Source organism: Canis aureus, chromosome 9, assembly GCF_053574225.1.
Source record: "Canis aureus isolate CA01 chromosome 9, VMU_Caureus_v.1.0, whole genome shotgun sequence".
NCBI lineage: Eukaryota > Metazoa > Chordata > Mammalia > Carnivora > Canidae > Canis > Canis aureus.
Genome location: NC_135619.1, coordinates 19875439 through 19898263, shown reverse-complemented (window position 1 = coordinate 19898263; position 22825 = coordinate 19875439). Strand labels below are relative to the sequence as shown.

At 43.6% G+C, this 22825-nt stretch overlaps 1 protein-coding gene across 3 annotated transcripts; it reads right to left on the bottom strand.

The window, feature by feature from the left end:
- Positions 1 to 7894: 7894 nt before the first annotated feature.
- SSTR1 (somatostatin receptor 1) lies at positions 7895 to 12748 on the bottom strand. 3 transcript variants are annotated; one of them, XM_077909100.1, is made up of 2 exons: positions 12260 to 12748; positions 7895 to 11458 (listed from the first exon to the last, which is right to left on the bottom strand). In XM_077909100.1, exon 2 carries the CDS (start codon positions 11389 to 11391, stop codon positions 10324 to 10326), a length of 1068 nt encoding a protein of 355 aa, XP_077765226.1. In that variant the 5' UTR covers positions 11392 to 11458; positions 12260 to 12748; the 3' UTR covers positions 7895 to 10323. The 3 variants fall into 3 exon arrangements, with proteins under 3 accessions (XP_077765226.1, XP_077765224.1, XP_077765225.1); XM_077909098.1 differs by lacking the exon at positions 12260 to 12748 and having other exon boundaries at positions 7895 to 9996; positions 10254 to 11578; XM_077909099.1 differs by lacking the exon at positions 12260 to 12748 and having other exon boundaries at positions 7895 to 9996; positions 10263 to 11578.
- Between the last annotated feature and the right edge of the window lie 10077 nt (positions 12749 to 22825).

The window sequence follows — 22825 nt, the reverse complement described above, 5'->3', positions numbered from 1 at the left end:
AAGTTGTGCTTTGCATATTTACCTCTTTATTTTGCACACTACTCCTGTTGCTCATAGATTCAATGAGATAACATAAAAAAATTATAAGAAAATAAGTTGTTTTATAATTTTGTAATACCAGCTTTCTATATATATATATATATATATATATATATATATATATTTCTATATATATATATATTTTAGTTTCTCATCTTTTCTTAACTAGAATCCATTCACTTGAATAATTCAGTGGATTCTATTTAATTGGTATCCTGATAAATGATATGACCTGTTAATTGGGAAGAATGCCAGATTAAAAAATTAGTTTAATGTGTTTTGATTACTTTATACTATTGTTATAGCATAACACCTTACTAGGTGTTACCTTAACCTTACTAGGTTAAGTAGAGAGGAAAGAACCCAACTTGTTTCTAATGCCCTAAAAGTTAATTACAATAGTTTATGGAACTGAATTAATATTACTCATTTAGACTTTTGCTTTTTTAAACTCCAGTTTTGTCCTATTCTAATGGCCACTAAAGGTGTAGTATCTAATATTATTTTAATATTTCTTAATTATTTAATTAGTAATTATTGGAACATATTTACTCTATTTTCAAAAGTGAAAAGTAAACTCTGCTTTTAGTGTTCTTGAACTATTGCTATCTCTGATAGTTATGTTAACAAAAAGGATTATTAAAGTGTGTAAAAAAAGCGAAAAGAACTTATGTGTCACTCTGCTAACATTATGGAAAAGAAAGTATTTTAATTCTCATTTTTCAGTTAAGAAGTTTGAGGCATAGGGTCACCTGGGTGGCTCAGTCCGTTAAGTCTCCCACTCTTAATTTCCTCCTAGGTCATGATCTGGGTAGATCTTGAGATGGAGCCCTGTGTCAGCTCATGCTGAGCAGGAGCCTGCTTAAGATTCTCTTTCCCTTTCCCTCTGCCCCTCCCCACTTCTGGCTTGCACTTGAGTGTGCACCTGCTCTCTCTCTCCCTAAAAAACAAAACAAAACAAAAAGTATCAGGCATAGGTGGATGACTGGTCCATTGTCACTAGTTAGTGGCTTTGAAAGCCAGGATTCTTAACCATGCATTCTGACTCCTGACCCCACCTAGTTAATCGCTGTCTTACCAGGTCTCCCTCTTTAGAGGAAGAGCGTGTACGGGGAGGCCTCAGATGTACTCAGTGGAGTTCTTGACATGGGTACATTTGGCTTAGAGATGAAACTGGTGTTTTTTGTAGGCAATTGTATCATCTCTGTGTTCTAAGTAATATAGCTCCTTTAGTATTTGCCAATAATTTATTTGGTTATTCTTCTTTAGGTACAGACCATTAGCAGAGCGGTACATTTTGACATTTTGGATTTGGTCACTGTGATTTGTAAAACTTGAGGCAATAGTCAGACTTTTCCCATTTCTATGAGTTTACGGAATGGACTCTGTGTGACATTTAAAAGGACTTTAACTGATATGGTAGAAGGATCATTGTTCTTGGAGTCAGAAAGTTTGTTCTGGTTCTTCCAACCACCTGCTTTACCATACTGGGCAGTTCTCGATCTCTCTCTCTCTCTCTCTCTCTCTCTCCCCTCTCCCTTTCCCCCACTCCCTCCCCACTCCCCCCTTGTTTGTAAGAAAAATAGAGATTTCTAGTTTATAGGAATCTTGAGGAAGACCAAATGAGTGACATAAAAAGCACCTAGCAAATGTATCACTTACAAAGTAGGTACAGAATAAATGTTACTTCTCTTTCCTTCCTCTGCCTGCCCTGCTGCTATATTTTAAACCTTGGTTACTGACAGTTTTATATAACTGCTATGAAACCTGAGGGGAACTGAAGCTGTCACTCTAATTCATGGGAGTTGGTTATCTTCACAATGGTATCTCAGGCCCTAAATATGTGGCACAAATATATTTGTGAGCCACACTAAAACAGAAGGAAATTTGTTTGGATATTATTTTACTAATCATTGGTACCTATCTTGGCTGTGTTGGGCTGTCTTACTTCTATTACTTAAAACTGTGTTTAAAGTAAACCTTTCCCCCACTGCTGATGCTAAAATGTAGCTTCAGAGTTGTCAACCAAATCTTTGTATTTCACTTCATGCTTTATTCATTTATACTTCTGATCTCAATGCCATTTTCAATATATCAAACTGTATGCTGTGTATAACATTAAAATACCCTTATAACCTTATTTAAAATATGTGTGAATGATGTCATTTATCTTATAGGAATGTAATAAACTATTATTAATCTAATTATTCTCATTTTAAAGATGTAGAATCTGATGCACAAAGTGATTAATTCTCTTGAAGTCATTTGGAACCTATCAGCAATATCTGTGAGATGTTTTGGAGTTTCCCAAATAAATAATATTACCATATTCTTTATCAGAGAAAAAATATATGAATAAAAATATATTTTGCTCAAGTTTCATATGTACTTACATTTAAAGAAATGAAGCAAAGTTTTATATATTTAATCTAACACCATTCACTTAATGATATGACAAGAAGTAGAAGCATTTTAAAACATGAATCACTTTTTCTTTCTCTTGTAGATATACCAATAATGGTTAATAATGATAATAGAATCTGTCACTTATTGAGATAACTGTATCAATCTATCGGTCTGTCTGGTTCCTGGATCTGTGTTGGGCAGTTGTAGATGGTTCTTATTTAATTTTATTTTTGCCACATAACCTACCTTTCATTATCTACTTTGGGTAATTGTATCTCACTTTTCTTTTTTGGGCTCCACCCTGCTATCCCATCCCAACTCTGGGCAGAGTTGACTCTCCCAACTCCAAGGATTGGGTATAGAACTCAGGTCTAGGCAAAACTATTCTCCAGAACTTGCTAATGGGTTCAGTGGTAGATACTATCAGTGTCTGAAATTTGATTTTACTTAACTTACAAGTTAATAAGTGAGTCTCTTGTTGTTTCATAGATGCTGGCAGAAGACACAAGATTTCTGGGTCAGAGACAAAGGTTTTTATTACTTGTGGTGCAGCCAGTAAGCAACATGATTTGCATGAGTTCCTTTTGCTTCTGATTCTCATGGAGTTGATGCAGCATGAGCCTATCTGGATATTGTGGGTTTGTGTCACTGCCCTTGGGGGAACCACTGCTTCTTAGCAGGCAGTAATCAAGGCTTCCTTGTTCTTAAAAGAGATGCTACCTGATTGCTCAATATTCTTGCTACAAACAGAACCTTGATAAATAATCCAGGAAAAAAGCAGTCAGGGCCTTTATTCTTGGCAGACCCAGTAGGATATATGGAGGATGAGAGATGTGGAGTGGTGCCTCCCAACAGATGAACTATCTCAAACAGTCCAATTAGAGAGAATCATTTTTACTCTTTCTTTTGAAATTTGAACCTGGAAAAATATTGTGTTTAATTTTCCGCAGCTATCTTGTACTTACAAAGGACTAACCTATCTGAGAATGGAGTCAGCATGGCAAAAATCAGAGATAAGAAAAGAAAATGAAAAAAAATAAAATAAAAGATCTTACTGAGCTATGGATCAAGTATACCCTGAAGCCAGAGCTTCCCACCCTCAAGAATTTTCAGCTGTGTGAGCTAATTAGATTTTCATTCATTCACACTTAAAAGAGTTCTGATGGCTTTGGCATTTGGCATATGTCTCATCACAACAGCCCTAAAAAGGAGGTATTATTATCTGCTTTTATAAATGAGCAAAACACACATTCTGAAGATTTACTCGCTCAGTATCATACTATTAATAAAGTAGAGCTACATTTGCTGATGGCAAACTCCATGCACTTCACCCTTAGACCGTTAGTTTTCGAACTTTAGTGTTCTTTAGAAACACTGAGTCTCACCCCAGACCTAATGAATCAAAACCTCTATAGTGGAGCAAAGAGAATATAAATTTTTTAAAGTTCTTGAGTGATTCTGATGCAAGGCTCATGGACCACTTGTTAAGAAATATTTCCCTTAGACAAAGGTGTGACTTCAGGATACTGCTGCCTGATGTTCTGATACTATACACCCTTATTAAAAAGCCTTGCTTCTGGACGATAACACTTGAAGCTTTGTCAGTGATATAAACTACAAATCAAAGGAAATCGTCTTCTGAGAAGTCTTCTGAGAAGAGCTCCATTGGGAGAAGTAGGAAAAGCCAGGGAAAAAAAGGCTTCTGAGCTGGGGACAGAAGGGTTAGGGGATGGGAACTTGAAAGGGTAGGGGGGCGGACAGAGTCTTAAAGTTCTATTTCACCAATTAAAAGATTCCTTTTTGTTTGAGGTACGTGGTGTGTGTGTGTGTGTGTGTGTGTGTGTGTGTGTGTGTGTTTTAGGTTCAGTTTCCACAGAGTTTATATACGTATAGGGAGACTCAGGAGTCCTTTGAAAAAAGCATATAGACATCTACTTGATTTGCTAGTTACAGTGGCTCATTGGACATGAAGGAGAATGTTTAATTTAATTATTGACTTTGAATAGACATTTTGCCACTGCTAATAATATTAGCCAGATTAATGAATTGTTCAAGGGTTATAGAGACAGAAAGACACAGTGAGTGCTATCGTCCATCAATATTTAGACAGCCTTTCCCAGAATAGTCATGTAAACCACATATGTCATTGTACAATATTTTCCTGCTTGCCTATCGTGTCTTGGATTTTTCTCTCTCCCTTTTTTTCTCTCCCTTTTTAAATGTAAATGCAGTACTGTCTTTTGATACAGGTGTTATTATTATGAAAGTCAGAACTATTTTTGTACATGATATTCTAGTGTCTCCACAAGGCATCCTCCTCCAAGTGGACTCTGATACATAGTAAATCTTTCTTAAATTTTTAAAGCTGGGAGTACTCCTGAGGCCTTTATCTGTAGCCAGTCTGGGCATGTAGGCAATGAGGCAGGTTTGCAGAGTTGAACCCCACCACAGGGCTTAGCTAGTAGCATTCCCCACCTCTCATATTTTTAACTTCTTGTCCACTCAAAACTGAAGACTTGAATCATACTAGCTTAAAGACATCTTTTTTAGAGTCTTAATTCACTATTATTCCAAAGAATTTTGAGATCATGCCGGTAGTCTCAGTCTTGAAAGAGTGTAATATTTCCAAATATTGACTAATAAGATTGAGTTTAATATATGTTTTGAAAATAATTAAGCTCATTATCAAAGTGATGTCTATTTTACCAAAGTGTGTCTATTTTAAATTATGGCTCCTTTTTAGATGAAGTTCCTCTCTACTCAACAGTTTGACAAAAAGGTATTTTGATATTTTATTTTGCACTGGTTACTTCTGTTCACAGGCCTCCTCAACTTTGTCATCATTGCAGAAACACATTCCTTTCCTTTATAGTTGAAATCAGAAGCTGGACTATATCTGATCATCCCTACTACAAATCCTTTCATGAATACACTCACTATAATACCCTGTCTCTAGATCTTTAACAAAGTAGCAAATGATCACTTACACCATTATCTCTATACCTGCCTTCCTCCAGGGAAACCATGTAACAATGTTGAACCTCTCTGCCTTCTTTTAAAGCCAGCAAATTGAAATGTGTTGAATGAAAAACAAGATTTCCATCTGAATATGTGGAAGAGACTCTCCTTAGCTCAAAGGTGTATGGTGTGACAAGATAGCAGCATAGCCTTTGCAATACTGTATTTTCTTAAGCACACACCACTGTAATAATTTTGTGAATATCTATCAATTATTTCAGTTGAGTGTCTAACCTCTCTGCTGTGGTACATTGAATGAGGTGATGAGCGAGATTTACAAAGCAAGGTGTTTTTTAAATTGATATGATATCTCTAATATTTATTTACAATAAGTTGGAACTGTATCATAGTTTCTTAAAAAAAAAAAAAAAATGTATCCTCCAGGAGAATACCTTGGCTTTCTTCTCAGGCCAAAATCATGCATACGGCATTTTGTACAATGGTCAAGGTTGAATTAGATGAGGCATCAAAGATTTTCAACATAATCCTCTTGGGGGGATATTGTGTGGGAAGATGGCCTGAGGAATTCTCCCCTAGGAGCACAGGGGTCACTAGTAAGAGAGATAATAGTGCACAGACTCTAAAATGATGCATTTTAACTTCCTCCATAAATCATGTTTCATTGCAGTCTCTCATTCCAAGGCGAGGTTCATCACCTTAGGATAGGAAAGGTGGAAATCTTCAACTTCTAGGCAATTCAAAAAGGCTTGGAAATCAGGTGAGGCAGTTGGGGTATGGGATTGTACAGAGATTTGCTAAATCCTTTTATTTTGCTTCAGTACATCAAAGGCTAAGAATAAAAGACTCCTCTCCTATGTTTTTCCTCTAGTGGAAAGGGAATGTGAGGAGAATGGTTTGAAAAAGTAAAGTTGACCATGGTAAGCAGAGGCAGAAAAGACCTGAGATGGAGCCACCCAAAAAGACACAGACAGGAGATCCTGAGGGTCACCAGTCCAGAGCCACCCTAGAACCCCTAGCCACTGAACCAAGGGGTTCACCATGGGGCTGCCTATGGCAGGGTGAGATCACTCCTTGACAGATGCTGGAGGTAGCCCCCCAGTCTCTGAGGGACTGTAGGAACACTGTGGAAGACTGAAAGGTCCACGGCCCACAGAAGCTTAGTGTGGCCCTCATCAAGCTGAGAGGTTGGATCATAGACTCCAGAAGCTGCAGATTCCAACAGACTGTAGAAAGGAATCATCTGCAGGGGGAAAACACCTGTTCCCAGAAACCCAAGGGCAGGGAGAGCCCCTTTCCAAAGGACCCCCCCCCCCCAAATGTCCTCCACTAGGATGCATAAAGCCTCTTCCTAATCTTCACTTCAAAGCCATTTTAAGGCTAACTAGAGAGGACAAGGAGGCCAGCTGGGAGACTGTCTAAACTTATTCAAATGAAATTTAGAATTTTTTTTCAATTTCAAAGTTAAATTGAGTTAAATCATTAACTCAATTGGATGTTTGAATATTTATTTGATTTTTTTTCTCCCAGCTAGCCAGTTGGAAGGGGCCTAGAATAAAGTTCAGGTTAGTTAAAACCAAAACAGGAAAATGTTTTCTCTGCACATCTAAATTATGAGTTCAATTTACCATCTTGCTCCAGCTTTTAAAAATAATTTAAAAAGACAAATCCAGTTATCCTTAGTCATATTGAGATAATGTATAGAACTATAAAGCCTAGAGTTACAGGGCATTTGGAGTTTTTTGAACTTCCCCACCCACCACTCTGGTTCTGGAATCACTGCTATTGCCTGCTTGGAAAATGTTACTTTCCACTGATTTTGCTATGAAAAGAAAACTACTCTAAAAAATAAAGTCTGTTAAAAAAATTCCTCTAATAAGACCTTAAATTCTTCTTGGGATAGAAACGGCTATCACTGAACAAAGCATAAAATAGGACTCTCTTATGATGAAATCTGATTTTCCTATTTATGTAATCCATTTTCTCTGGAACATCTTTAGGCAATCTCTCCCTCTCCCTGTCTCTGTCTCTGTTTCTCTCTCTCTCTCTCTGTGTCTCTCTCTCTCCAGTTTTTTCTCTGTTATCTCTCCCTAGGATGTAAGTCAGCAATTATTTAGCTCCCACAACAAAGCCTGAGGTCATAAATGAGGGCAGACAGTAATTTAATCTGTGAGAGATTGAGATACCATCTAGTAAATTTGGTGACAACAGCAAACCATAGAGAGTACAGGCCACTGCACTGCTTCCTATTCATATTGACTCAAAATTGTTTTTCCTCTTCCTCTGAACTAACAGACTTTTCTTTAAAAAAAAAAAAATTCAAAGTATAACCCCAATCTTGGTAAAATGTCCAAACGTAATCTGGAAACCCTTTTCTTACAACCTAAGTGAGACACAAAGCAACCAAGCCGGTGTATATGTGTTTTTAAATAATCCCCTGAAACAGTAAAGTTCAAAAGGCAAAGTCAGACAATTTGCAACAACATAATACATTTGTTTATTTAGTTAATATTACAATGGTAACAGGTTTAAGAGCACTAGATTTGAATCCCCTTAAGAGGATAATGTTTAAGATTCATAAATTTCATTGTTCTTAACCATTAAAAATCCATTTTCCAAAGGAGTAATAATATATATTATCATTAAGAAACAGACCTAAACTTTATGATGTAGAACCAAAAGTGTGTATTTGTTCATTATTTTAAACAAAACATCAGAGACATTTTTACTCTTGGCCACTGCTTTCAGGAAAGCACAATGTTCTTGAAGCAAATATTACACAAAACATTTTTTTTTCCGTAGTGATTTCAACCACTGTGTATCATGTCAGTGAGAGAACCTGACAGCCCCAGACTTAGTTATTTCCAATGGTTGTAATACACTCTGGCCTACTTAAACAACCAACCAGCAAACATGTATTTAGTGCCTACTATGTACATGCCAGCATACTAAAGCAATACAGGAAATACACAGAAGTAAAATTATTGGTCCTTGCCCTGCCAAGGCTTCCAATATAATTGGTAAGATTGAAACATAGACACAAATTACTTTCAATGTGTTCAAAAGAAGTGACAATGTTAACTAGATTGTATATTAGAATGGCCTATGCTGGAACCCAGAAGAAGCAGGGACGTAAACAGGGAGGGACATTCTCAGCACTGATTAAGATCTGTCTTGCATCAGATTTCTCAGCTCCAGACTTGAGCGCTTTCTTGAACACTCATATCTGCAAGTGCTCCTGCCAGCCTCACATTGTTTCATGGATTTATGACAATGGAGCAAGATAAATATGCGTAATATGTAAAAAAATAAAAAAATAAATAAAATCGTACATAGGGTAATGCTGAAAGGAATTCAGGACATTCCACTCTGCGTTGGGAGGTGGCTAGCCCACATTATCATTTATTTATTTATTATTAAGACAAACAAGAGACTACATAAGAAAAAGTATAAAAGAACCTCCAAACTTCACTGAACACAAGCAAAAATAAAAAGATAAGGAAAGAAGGCCCAACAAAGAGGAGAGGTTTTGAGGGGTCTTTGCACAAAAAGACCCCCACCTCCTCACTGCCACCCCTGTCCCCACCCCCGCCCCCTGGGTCCTGAAGAAAAGGCCCTGGGCTAGGCAAATAGGGAAAAGCAAAGCACAGACACACCTTCCAACATCACAAATAAATAAATAAATATGTCAAACAAGAAAAGAACGTATTAGGCACCGCTTGAAAGGCAGCAACCTTCAGCGGCCAGGCGGGCCGCGCTCTTTAGCCCGCGGGCGGCAGCAATGCGCTCGGGATTGGCCGAGGCCCCGAAGGCGCCCCCGGGGTCCTGGCCCGGGTGCCTGGGCTTCGCGATAAGCCGGGGCGGGAACCCGAGTCCGCTGCTGCTCTTGCATCTGCACCGCCTGAAGCTTCGGCGCGGGAGCAACGCTAGTGGCCGCACAGGCCCCGGGGGGCGGCGGAGAGAGCGCGCCCGGCCCTGCCCTGCCCGGCCCTGCCCGGCCCGGCGGACGCTGACCCCGGAGCGCCCCGCGCTGGCTCTGAACTCAAAAGCGCCGGTCGCGGGGCGGAAAAGAGGGTGGTTTCGCTTCCCTGCCAAAGCCCGGAACCTTCTCAAAACTCCCGGGTCGCTCGCTTGCTGCCAGTTCCTCTTTGCTCCAAGAGGGGGGGCTGGCTGGGGACTGCACGACGCCTGCGGTTCGAAGCGCGGGACCGACTTCACTAAGCCCCTGGCTCCGCCGCGGGTGGGGTGGAAGAGGTGAGGGGGTTCCGCGCAGGGCACGACCCCACCCGAGAGCAGGAGGAAAGACCAACCGCCCAGGTCCTTCTCGGGTCCTACTTCCCGTCACCGAGGGCTGAGCACGGCGAGAGCGGCGATTCCCCAGGCTCCGCTAGGGGCACCCCGCGGAGCCTGGCGGGCGGAGGGGCGCGGCGGGACGGGCGGGGCGGAGGGCGAGCTGGGGACTCACCCCGCGGGAAGCCCGTGGCGGTAACCGAGGCGCAGCTTAAACAAAAATAACGGCTGGCCGGGCGGACAGTCAGGCCGAGTTGACGACGTGAACGAGTTCGTGATCTGCACCTGCAGGACGGGGCGGAAGGAAAGATCGAAGTTACAGAGTGGGGAGCACAGCGGGGCGCACAGCGGGGCGAGGCAGTGCTAGCGCAGAGGAGGAGGGGCCGAACGTAGCCGACGGAGGAGAAGGGAGCCAGCAAGCCTCCCCAACCTGTCAGCCAAGTGCCCGAGGCAGCTTTGTCGCGCGACTTCCCCCCCACGCGCACGCAGTGCCGGGGCCCCACTTTGCCCCCGCCACACCCAGGCGCCTGGGATACTGTCACCTCTCGCACCCGGCCTCCCTTCCTCCTCATCTTCCTCCTCCCGTGCGCAGGGCCCTCGCGTGGCCGAGGCTCAGAGAGTCGTGATCCGAGACGTGCAGGTGCCATTACGGAAGACGCCGCCTCCCGACTCCAGGTTCTCGGGCTGGAAGTCCTCCACGCTGTAGGCGCGGCTCTTGAGGGCCGTGGCGTAGTAGTCGACAGGCTCCTCGGCCGCGTTGTCCATCCAGCTGAGGCACAGGATGCGCTGGAAAGAGCGCTTGAAGTTGTCCGAAAGGAAGCCGTAGAGGATGGGATTGGCGCAGCTGTTGGCGTAGCCCAGGATGACCGACAGCTGGCTCACCGTGGCGTCGTCCTGCTCGGCAAACACGTTGACCAGCTGCACTACATAGAAGGGCATCCAGCAGATGACAAACACCATCACCACCATCATCACCATCAGGGTGATCTTGCGCTCCGAGCGCTTGCGCTGCTGCCAGCCGGCCTTGAGAGCCACCATGCGCATTTTGGCGATGATGAGCACGTAGCACAGGCAGATGGCCCCGACGGGCAGCAGGAAGCCCATGAGAAACGTGTACAACACGAAGCCCACTAGCCAGCGCTGGGCCGGCTCAGGCATGAGCATGTTGCAGGCCACCGTGCCGTCACTGTTGGCCGCTGTGCGCGAGAAGACCACGATGGGCAGAATGACCAGCAGCGAGAGCACCCACACGCCCAGATTCACCACCTTGGCCACGGTGGGCCGGCGGTAGCGTGCCGCCTTGATGGGGTGCACCACGGCCACGTACCGGTCCACGCTCAGCACAGTCAGACAGTAGATGCTGGTGAACATGTTGACCGCGTCCACGCTGAGCACGAGGCGGCAGAGCAGCGCGCCGAAGGGCCAGTGGCGAAGCAACGTGGAGGTGACCAGGAACGGCACGCTGAGCATGAGCAGCTCGTCGGCGATGGCCAGGTTCAGGATGTAGATGTTGGTGGCCGTCTTCATTTTGGCGTAGCGCAGGATCACGTAGATGACCATGGAGTTACCACACAGCCCCACCAGGCACACCACGGAGTAGATGAAAGAGATGAGGATGGCGCTGCCCTGGCCCTCGCTCAAGGTCCCGTTCTGGGACGCGTTTCGCCCCGGCTCCTCCATGCCGTCCGCGGCGCCGGCCCCGGGGCCCCTGCTGCCGCCGCCTTCCCCGCAGCTGCCCGGGCTGGGGCTAGGAGAAGAAGGAGAGGAGGCAGTGCCATTGGGGAACATTTCAGCTGACGGGGGCCGGCGGGGCCGCCCGGGCCGGGCGCTCTCCCCGCGCCCCCGCCGCTCGCGCGCTCACTCGGGGCCCCGCCCGCGCGCCCGCCGGGAGCTCACTGCAGCGGGCCCCTGGGGGAGCGGGCGGCGGCCGCGGGAAGCTCGGCTCGGACGGGCGCCGGCGGGGCGCATTGCCCGGAGGCTGGAGGCTGGAGGCTGCGGGGCGCCCGGGCACACGCGAGCGCCGAGAGCCGCGGCCGGCGGGCTGGAGCCCCGCGCCGCACAGCCATTAAGTGGCGCGGCTCCGGGCTGGTGAATGATTAATAGGCACCACCAGCGCGTCAGCAGCTACGGAGAGGGAGGGGTGGGGGTGGGGGTGGGGGTGGGGGGAGGAGGGGGGAGGCGGTGGAGGTGGCTTACCACCCCTTGCCCAACGCTTTTCCTTCCCAGTGCTGTGCTCTGATCAACTCTGGCAGCTGCTTCTGGGGAGGGGGTTCCCCTGCGGTACCCTGTACCCATCCCTCAGGGGGAACGCCTTCTTGGAGGGCGGGTGTAGAATCCGTCCCCCCCCCACTGCCCCCCCCCCCGGCTCCTGTCCGGGGAAGCAGCCCCCAGGCACTGATGTCTGGAGTTCAGCTCAGTTTCCCTCAGTCGCTGCCCGGTCCCGAGACACCCCCAACTCCACTCCCAGGCGATCGTCCCGGGCCCTACCCCCACCTCGCGCTCGCCCTGCCCCTCCGGGCCCGCCGCGCGAGCTGTGGGTCCCCCTTACCCAGGGCGCTCCACCTGCGGCCCGCCGCGTAGATGGCCCGGGCAGAGTGCCGTGCGGGCTGGCGGCCCGTGACGTCCTTCGCGCGGTGCCACTCCTGTCCTCGGGCTGGACCCGCGCACAGGCGCCCACGCAGACAGTCTTAGAGTCGCTGCGACTGACCCAGAGCGGGGTTAGGAGGAGGAAGGACACACACCGCGCGCCTTAGGAGGTCCTGCGTTCCAACACCGCGGGCAGCTCTTCGCCGGCGGGAGGGATTTAGGGGCCCGAGTGAACCCCTGCGAATCTCCTAATAAAGCCTGTGGTGCCCAGAGCCCCCTGCGCCTCCCAGAGGAATCTGGGCCGCAGAAAGGAGGCCGCGCGGCGGGGAGCACGGCAGGAGCCGGGGCTCCCTCCCCCACGTGCCAGGCGCGGCGTTGGAAATCCATCTAGGTGTGCACTGGGCAGAGATACGGCTGCGCCGCTCCGAGAGGCTCCGCCTGCGTCCCTGCTGTACTTTGTACCCGGGAGAGTTGGCGGGCCCCGGGGAGGAGAGTGTAAAGCCCCGGGAGAGCAAGGATGCCAGCTCCTCGAAACCCACGCGCGGCCCGCCGTGCGGGTGACCAGCCCCGGCACCAGCTCCACAAACTGGCAGGAAGACCTCCGGGGCTTTCCGCGACTTACCAGGGTTTCAGCCTTTTCTGAGGCCCCTGGACGTGTGACCCCGTTCTGGTTTACTTTCCGAAACTTGGAAGAGACAGGAATCAATCGATGTAGGCACGCCTAAAACTCGCTTGCTGCATTTAAGGATTGAATGGTTTCTGTGCAGGAGGTTGAATGTTCAATCACCGTGATTTTTAACCACCTCTGGGACTTCCCACCATCCCTAGTCTAGGCTCGCTTTGGCTTTCTACCGGTTCCAGTCCAAGGAAGGATCAGTCCACCCAGCCCTCCTGTCCCTTTGCGAAACCCATCAGGTCTTTCTCTGAAGTGGCCCCAGGAAGACTGACCTGCAGCAGACTAGGGCAGGGCCTCTTTCAAGCTTGAGCTTTGTCTTCAGCTTCTTGTTAGTTCCTCCTTCCTTTCAACCAGGTGGGGTGCCCATGGTGCCCTGGGTCTCAAGTCCCTGCCCACCCCACCCACCCCACCCCCTGCGCCCCCATCACTACAGTTTGCACTCAGGAGAGCAATCTGAAACAGAAACTCAACTCCTCACTGAAGCCAGACAGTTCAGCATGAAGAAATGGATGCAGAACTTGGGGGGGGGGGGGGTGTATAATTCCTATCGCCCCTTGTTTTGTATGGGCAATCTTCTGCGTATATGTGTTTTAGTTCCTGAACCTAAATGCTCCTGAAGGGGAAAGAATGACTTCTGTAGTGTGTTGATTATACCAGTCAAAGATAAATTATGTCAGGCCCTCCTAGGAAGGTGTACAATGGACACTGAATTATTAATGAGAAATGTGCTAGGAAAGAATTTGAAATTTCATAAGGCCCAAGCTATTTAACCCATTACTTTATCTAAACAAATTACTTTTTTACCTTTTATGAAAATGGGATGTGGAATTGATGGTTAGTTGTGTTTTATCTTCCTTAAAAAATACTGAACATATGGAGAGGAAAGAAAAGAATGTTCATCAAGTTTTTTTTTTTTTTTTTTTTTAATGGCCATTTTTTCCCCCAGAAGAGCTTTTTTACAAGCCAAGCCTCATAATGGTTTAGATGCCTCTTTGCCAATCACTGACTAAAGACACCTGGCTATTCTTCAGGGGGCTGACATTTCAACAGTCATCATTTAAATGCCTTGGCATTGATCATGGTTGCTCCAGGGGGAGTAGGTGATGGGAGCCAGTAAAGCACAGCTCTGTTGTTCAGACTCTCACATGTTCCTTCGCAGCTCACCTTAGGAAAATCTCCTCTCCATTTAGTGGTAGTCTTATATACCAAAGAAGAAAACTTAAGACCTGACATGAAGATGTTTGTTTGTTTGCTTGCTTGTTTCTGAAGTGGTTTCTATGATGAATTACTTATCTATAAAAAAGATTGACAAGGAAATATCATTTACACCCACTAGAATGGCTATAATAATTTTTAAAGGAAAAAAATGTTGGCCAGCATGTAGAAAAATTGGAAACCTTACATGTTGCTGATGGAAATAAAAAATAATGCAGCAGCTTTAGAATGTTATCGATTTTTCAAAAAGTTAAACAGAATTCCATATGACCAGCAACATCCTGCCCCTAGGTATTCGCCCCCCCCATACACAAAACCCTGCAAATAGGCGTTTGAACAAAAATTGGTACACTAATGTTCATAGCAACACCATTCATAATAGCCAAAAAGTCAAACCCAAATACCCATCAACTGATGAATGGATAAACAACGTGTAGTACATCCTCTCAACAGATTATTCATCCACAAAAAGGAATGAAGCACACATACGTGAGCCTTGAAAACATCATGTGGTGAAAGGAGCAAAACAGAAAAAGTCATGTATTGTGTGATTCCATTTGTCTGAGACATCCAGAACAAGCAAATCCATAGAGACAAAGCTGCCTAGAGGTTGGCAGGCTCTGAGGGGAGAAGGAATGGAAAATGACTACTTAATGGGTACAGGGGTTCTTTTTTGGGTGATGGAAATGTTTTGGAGTTGGATAATGGTGGTGGTTGTACACTGTGAATGTACCAAAGGCCACGGAATTGTGCATTTCAAAATGGTTAACATTATGATTTTCATAGCATGTGACGTTTACTTCAGTAAAAAGAGAGTGATCGAGATGGGTATGAGTCATGTTGTGTTATGGATTCATTTCAGTCACATATTTCTTAACAATGTATCTGTGAATTAATCCATGAACAAACAAAAACAATCCAGCAGAAGACAGCATATCTGGGCTAAATAATATGAGGTTGGGGTTGCAGCTGTTTTGAAATTATATTAGGAACAGGAGCCCAGTTAGGAATCCGCCTGCCTCTCAGACCTTAATTTAATGTCTCTTAATGAAACTGGAACACTAATGTGGGCATGGCATTGTTATAATGTGTAAGGAACACGGCCTAAGAGAAGTCAGAACTCCACAGTCTTCATATCTTGTTTTAAAACTATTTATTTATTTTTAAAAATATTTTATTTATTTATTCATGAGAGACACACACACACAGAGAGGCAGAGACATAGGCAGAGAGGGAAGCAGGGTCCCAGTGGGAGCCTGATGCAGGACTTGATCCCAAGACCCCGAAATCACGACCTGAGCTGAAGGCAGACCTTCAACCACTGAGCCACCCAGGTGCCCCCAAACTTTTTTTTTTTTTTTTAATCACAAATCTAAAGCCTGGAAAAGCTTAGGATAGGCTTGTTTTCCCTGTGAAAGTTAACCACCCTGTAGTCTTCCCCTCTTTGGTTATTATCTTTTCTATGCTTCTGTAATATGAACATTTCTAGATAGGAGAGAAGAAAATGATGGCTGCCTGCAAAAAGGGGAGAAGGAAAAGTTCTAACTTAGGGAGTTGCAGATTCTTAAGTGAGCAGTTTTTCTTCCCCATCTCAGTACTCTTACAAGTTACACTCTCCTATGCTATCAGGTACCAGGTGCACACTTGGATTACTGTATTTATCACACTGTGCTGTGATTTCTTTGTGTACTTATCTCTCCTTCCTTCTATATCTGTAAGCTTGCTGAGAACAGTGGCTATATTTTACTTATCTTTATATCCCCAGCACCCAGCACAGTACCTGGAAAATTGCCAAACACCGCCTTATTTTATTTTTCTGAGGTATGCCATAGATAATATCTTTCTTTTGTTCCAACCCATAAGATGTAGATACAAAGAAATGAACTTCCAGCCCCTTGCAAGAAAAGTTTTAATATCTGTGTAATATCATCATCTGTAATAATTTATTATACATTTAAATCATTCTGAACAATTTCAATTTGCATGTCCTATATCAACAGTGATCATGCTGATGATTCCTTCATTGATCATTCTTGGTCTTAAATTTCTTGGCAGAGAAAAGGCTCTGAAAAAATGGGTGGTACGTACTTTAGTAGCTAATGATGGTTATTTAATAGCATCATGCAGTGTGAAAGCCATTATATGTGGAAGATCGTTTCTTTTAATTGCAGTCCTGAGTCTCAGTTGGTTTGGTGGAATAGTAATTAACAGGAGCTCAAACTCTGCTTCTGTCAAATCATTAATAATGTGATTTTTCCAACTGAAGCCTATGGTGGTCTTCAAATGAGTTTCTCTAATCAATGCAGTGCTAAAGTGCTGGTTAGGCCAGGGATTAAAAGGAACACTTTCTGGAATGTGCTCTGCACTAGCATCATCACAGTTGTGTTTACAAACACCTGTCTGGGCAGATGGGACCAAGGTGGCGATAAGGGGCAAGCACCATTCAGCAATATGGCCCTCAGCAAAGGTATGTGTCACTTAAAGACCATCTGCCACCAAGCAGTTAACGTGATGACAGTCTGATAAGAAAGTTAACCAGAGTGCAAAAGTGGTGATGAAACTAAGGAAGAATGCTGGACCTCATTTTCCAGGGATACCCCCTTGCTTCACAGCAGCCCTGGTTGCCTGTGGTTCAGTTCATCACCAATCTCAGCAACTCACCCTGGGCTGCTGATTTTCCTATTGCCTCTTCTGTGAAACAGCATGACAGAGTCATTTTTGTGCTTTCAAAAAAGACACACATGGTGCAACAACTCACATTTTCTCCTATGGATTCTCTTACTACTGGATACTATTTCTAATAACAAGAATTCAGCACATACGGGAAAGTATTCATTATTATCGATGAAAAAATAAAAATAGAGCAAAGAACGAAAGCAGGTGCATGTTACTCAGATTATTTTGAGTGGTCCTTACCACTAGTACATTTTTCTCTAACGTCATCTGTTAGTCAAGGATTTCCAGCTCAATTTAATTTCGAACAATTTTATCTAAATTTGTTGACGTTATTCTTTTTAGCAGAAACCTCAAAAATGCCTTCAAAATCACAAGACCACATTTTTGTTTCTTTTAATTGATGTTTGATTTTAAGCAGAGCATTTTTTTTTTAAGATTTTATTTATTTATTCAGAGAGACACAGGAAGAGAGGGAGAGAGGCAGAGGGAGAATCAGGCTCCATGCAGGAAGCCCAACGTGGGACTCGATCCCGGGTCTCCAGGATCACATCCCAGGCTGTAGGCGGCGCTAAACCACTGCACCACCGGGGCTGCCCTTAAGCAGAGCATTTAAACAGTTACAGCAAATCACTCATTCCCTGAGAAAGGGTTGTTTCTTTGGAGTGGGCTGATTTGTCAATCGGTTTCATCAATCGGTTTCATCTAAGGAACAGCCCAAAGCCAGCAAAACAAAAACAAAAACAAAAACAAAAACAAAAACAAAAACTGGCCGTGGGAAGGAAAGATAGCTTTGTAGATGAAACCCGTGAAGCTATCTTTTATTTTTTAAGATATAAAAAGTTTTGTTCTTAATTAAAAACAAAAAGGCATATGATTAGAGAGTGATTTAAATCTATGTAGTCATCACAATACCTGCCACTGCGATACTGCCACTTTGTTCTCATTTTAAGTATGTTGAGGCAGGAGACCAGGACCAAAACATTGCTTTACTTAGATGACACGAGACAACTAAATGACTGATCTTCTCTTTTTTTGTAAGTGGAAGGTGGAACTGTAAATAATGGGTTTGTGTTGAATGCATCTCTATCTTCTACCAGAGATAGGAGGAATGGGGCAATATGTCCGTGAGCTACCGACTCAGAAGGCAGGCTCAGAACCACTGAGATTGGTCTAGAAAGAGAACTCCTGGATGGCCACTCATCTTTCTCTTTCTGAGGGTGGGCTGCCTCCCCAAAGCCAGGCCCTGCCTCTGCTCTTCTTTCTCCAGGTAACATGGGGTGGTATTTTATTTTGTCCTTGGGGAAGAAGCAGCCTATGTGACAAGCTTGATTCTTCCTTTCTTGTCAGAAGAGAGAGGCAAGAAGATAGCACAATCCAGGAAGGACCACTTGGCCTAGAATAAGAAATTACCATTCCTTGTTGACGGCCTGGGTGAACTGAAATTTCTCTGCTTATGCAATTTGCCAATACATTGGCTTCTAATACTGTATCCTGTGATTAAAAAAAAAAAAAAATCAGAGAAGTGAAACTCAGACTATAGTAGAACAGACTGAATTTCATAGCTGTGTTATGTATAGTCGTTTTTTTTTGCCTCAATTTCTTTTTTTTAAAGATTTTATATATTTATTCATAAAAGACACACAGAGAGATCAGAGACATAGGCAGAGGGAGAAACAGGCTCCGTGCAGGAAGCCTGATGCGGGACTCGATTCCAGGACCTCAGGATCATGGCCTCAGTCAAAGGCAGCCACTCAACCACTGAGCCACCCAGGTGTCCCTTTTTGCCCCCATTTCTTAATAACAAGGTACTAAAAATAAATATCATAATTCCACTATGTATGAATAATGCTGGTTTAATCAAAGCCAAATAATTTATTCATTAACTTAACAAATATTTATTGAGTGCCCACTGGGTGGCAGACACTGGTCTAGGTGCTGGAAATATAGTGGCAAAGATTAAGTAGTTTCCTATAGACTTCTAGAGAGACAGAAGGAGAGTAAGCAAGTAGACTTATGGGTAGTGGAATTGCATTTGGTGATAAGTCCTAAGAAGAAAAATTAGAGATGAGAGGCCAGAGATTGCTAGAGAGGCTGGGTGTATTTGACCTAGGTTGGACCGAAAGGGAAGGGAAGAAGATAATGCTTGAGAGGCACTGAGTGATGCGAAGGTAAAGGAGCACATCATGGTGGGGGGAGGTGTGTTCCAACAGAGCATGTGAAGCAGTTCAGGCCCTTGGAGGAAGATGTGGAGCATGGGGTGCTATGGAATTGTGGTTGGCCTGTGTGACTTCTGGGCCCAATCCACCAGTAAACAGTAGTAGTCTATTATACTTCTAACAGCAAAAAACTAGATGGGGCAAAAGAGGCATTAATACATTTCTTGCATTTAATACAATAGAATGGAAACTAAATACTAAAAATGGTGTTGCAGGTGAATTATTATTGACACAGAAAGATAGTCAAGACATTGCTAAGCATGAAAAGTCTATTTCATTATCAACAATAGCCACACTATGAAGAAAGCACAAATGTCCATCGATGGATGAATGGATAAAGAGGAGGTGGTATATATACACAATGGAATATACTAGCCATCAAAAAGAATGAAGCCTTGCCACTTGCAATGATATTTATGGAGCTAGAATGTGAAATAAGTCTGTTAGAGAAAGACAAATATCATGATTTCACTATGTGGAATTTAAGAAACAAAATAGATGGACAAATGGGGGGGGGGGGAGAGAGAGAGAAACCATAAGAGACTCTTAATGACAGAGAACAAACAGAGGGTTGATGTAAGGAGGTGGATGGGGGATGCAGGAGATGGATATTAAGGAGGGCATGTGTTATGATAAGCACCGAGTGTTGTATGTAAATGATGAATCACTGAATTCTACTCCTGAAACCAATATTGTACTATATGTTAACTAACTAGAATTTAAATAATTTTTCTTAAAAAGTCTATTTCAAAACTACCTGGGACCCCTGGGTGGTTCAGCAGTTTAGCACCTGCCTTCAGCCTAGGGCATGATCCTGGAGTCCCGGGATCAAGTCCCATATCAGGCTCCTGGGAATGGAGTCTGCTTCTCCCTCTGCCTGTGTCTCTACCTCTCTTTTTCTCTGTGTCTCTCATGAATAAATAAATAAAATCTTTTTTAAAAAAAATATATGAACCCATTAAATACATACATGCACACCCCAAATGAGCATATGCATATATATCAGTAGGCCTGAAAAGGTGGTTACTAAGATATTATAAAAGTGGTCATCACAAGGCAGTTGGGTTATGGATGTTTTCAGTTCCCTTTGATATTGAGAGGTTTTCTAATTTTTCAGCCATGAGTATGTATTGCTTTTTAAGCAAGATAAGAGTAATAAAAGCTTTGTTTTAATTTAAAAAAAGAAAAGGCTCTAGGCCATAAGTGTCTGCTCTATTTAATGGGACATTCACTGATTTATTTCTTCCTTAATTATTTTACTTTCAGAAAAACACTAATAAATTTATTCTTGAAATTATCATATTATGTTGCAAATTAAATAGTAAATGAAATGTACCTAGCAGAAGGCAATAGAAGGAACTGAAACAGGAACTGGAATAGTCTACTATCTTCCAGGCAACCTCTACAGCCCAATGGTCATGTGGTCTCTGGAATTGGCTATGCCCACCTCTTGGAATTACCATAGTAATATGAATCACAAGATGATGTTTGTGGGGGCCCTTGCCTCACTCCCTTTGTTAAGCATCTGTCTTCAGCTCAGGTCATGATCACAGGGTCCTGAGATAGAGCTCTATATCAGGCTCCCTGCTCAGTGGGGAATCTGCTTCTCCCTCTCCCTCTCCCTCTGCTGCTCCCCTTGCTTGCGTGCTCTTTCCTCTCTCTGTGTCAAATAAATAAATAAAATCTTAAAATAAGATGATGTTTGTGAAAGCATGTGATAGTTGCTTAAAGCCAAATATGTCAATTTCAGTCACATATTTTCCATGTATTTGGAAACTTGAGCATGTTATTTGACCTGTCTATGCCTCAGTTTCCTCTTTTATAAAGTGAAGATCACCATACATCTACCTAGTAGGGTTGTTAAAAGGATGAAATATGTTCAAAGTGTTAAGAGCAGTGTCTGGCATGTAGTAAGGACTATGTAGGTATTTAGCTTTTATAAAATAATTTCTAAAGTATGGATTACAATGTGACATTTTTTAATCAGTGAAAAGAACTTGAGAACTTCATTTTTGCCTCTTGCTCAAGAATGATTTAATCCAGTAGGTCTAGTAGTTACTTATTCAGGGGTTAAAGCAGTTACCCTGTGCATGTTACTTATCCTTTCATTTTCCTCCTGACTATCCAGCCTCATAACTCAGCACAGTGAACTATGTTCCATTCACAGGTTTTTAGTACATGTCATACACTCAGCTAAAATCAATCTAAAATGTTAATCACTGTTATCAGCATTACACTAAGGTGAATCCAGTCTAACTACATCCTAAGGGTTCGAAAAAACCACTGTATTCACTGACTCAAATAACCTAATTGGTTGACTGTTACAAAGGCAGTCAGTTTGCTGTAAGTTTTCTTTCGGTCTCAATTTCCAATGAGACCCCCAAGTTTTCGGGCTGATAGCTATAGCTAAAAAATGTGTCTACATTCTAAAGAGAGGTGCTAGCTAGTCCACTCCACTCAAGCCATCACCCACCTCCAGTCTATATGGAAGAATAGAAGGATCCTTAGAGATTGTTTCCTTAGAGTTTTCAGAGTACTGTGCATTTTCTCTCTCACTGCAGATGGAAAGTGGCTTCTGACCCCCCAGCCATTGAAGCATGGGGAGCTTCTACAAAATCATTTGGAGAGCTTGTCAGGTGTCCACTGGGGTTGGTAAGACTCAGAGATTAGAGCTTGATTCTTACTTGGAAAATTTAAAAGTGAGTAAGAGACCCACTGGTACTTCCTCAATGATAGAGTGAAGAGAAAAGGCTACAGCTGGACAATGCTGATTCCCACTGAAAGTGGGGCAGAGGCAGTGTTTCCCATGTACTGGAATGAATAGCACAGCAGGCAGACAGATGGGAGCACCTTGATGCACCTGCACTGCCCAACTGGATGATAGTAGACTATTCCAGTTCCTGAGTGAGATGCTTTGACCAGGATGTTTATGTATCAGAAGGAGGAACTGAGTAGGGAAAATGGTCAGCTGGCAAGGGCTAGTCAGGAGGCCAGCAAAGGGCACAGTGAGAGGTCTCTAGCAAGGGGTGGGAACAATGCTGAAGAACTTGATGAAGAACTCCACAAGAGAAAGCCACTCCCAGAGGATGCCAGTGCACGATTATAATTGCACCAATGAACGGAGAGGCTTTCCTGTCAGATGAAGCTGTCCCCTCTCAACTACAGGAGCTGAAGACAGAGGAGGGAGTGAGGGAGAGGTGGAAAAATAATAAATAATAAATAATCCAACTACTTATCTCTTCTCTACTGTAGGATCCAAGCATGGATGAAGCTGAAGTTAGTACAGGGACAAGGAATTTTAAATTGAAGGAGAAATTAAAGTTTCAATTTAGAAAGAATTGCTTTTTATAATATCTTAAAATAAGACTTGATATTTATTTGAAATTGAACTAAAAAGGCATGGGATTGTGTGTACCAAAGAGTTTCCAATTAGTTTTGGCATATTTAACCCTCCCAACTGCACCATGAGGACATTTCTACTTACTACCCTCATTTTGCAGATGAAGAAACCAAAGTACAGAGAGGTTGAATAACTAACTCAAGTCACACAGCTAAAAATGTCAGAGATCTGATTTGTCTAGCAATTTGACTGAGGCCCTGTGCTCTTAACCATCATGCCACACTGCTGTGGTCTTCTCTCTCACTGAACTACTCAATTAAAGGTTTTTTTTTTTTTTCCTCTCTTTTTAAATGTTTCAATAGTTAGTGTTTTCCAGTGTTGCTAGAAATAAATGACATACACATC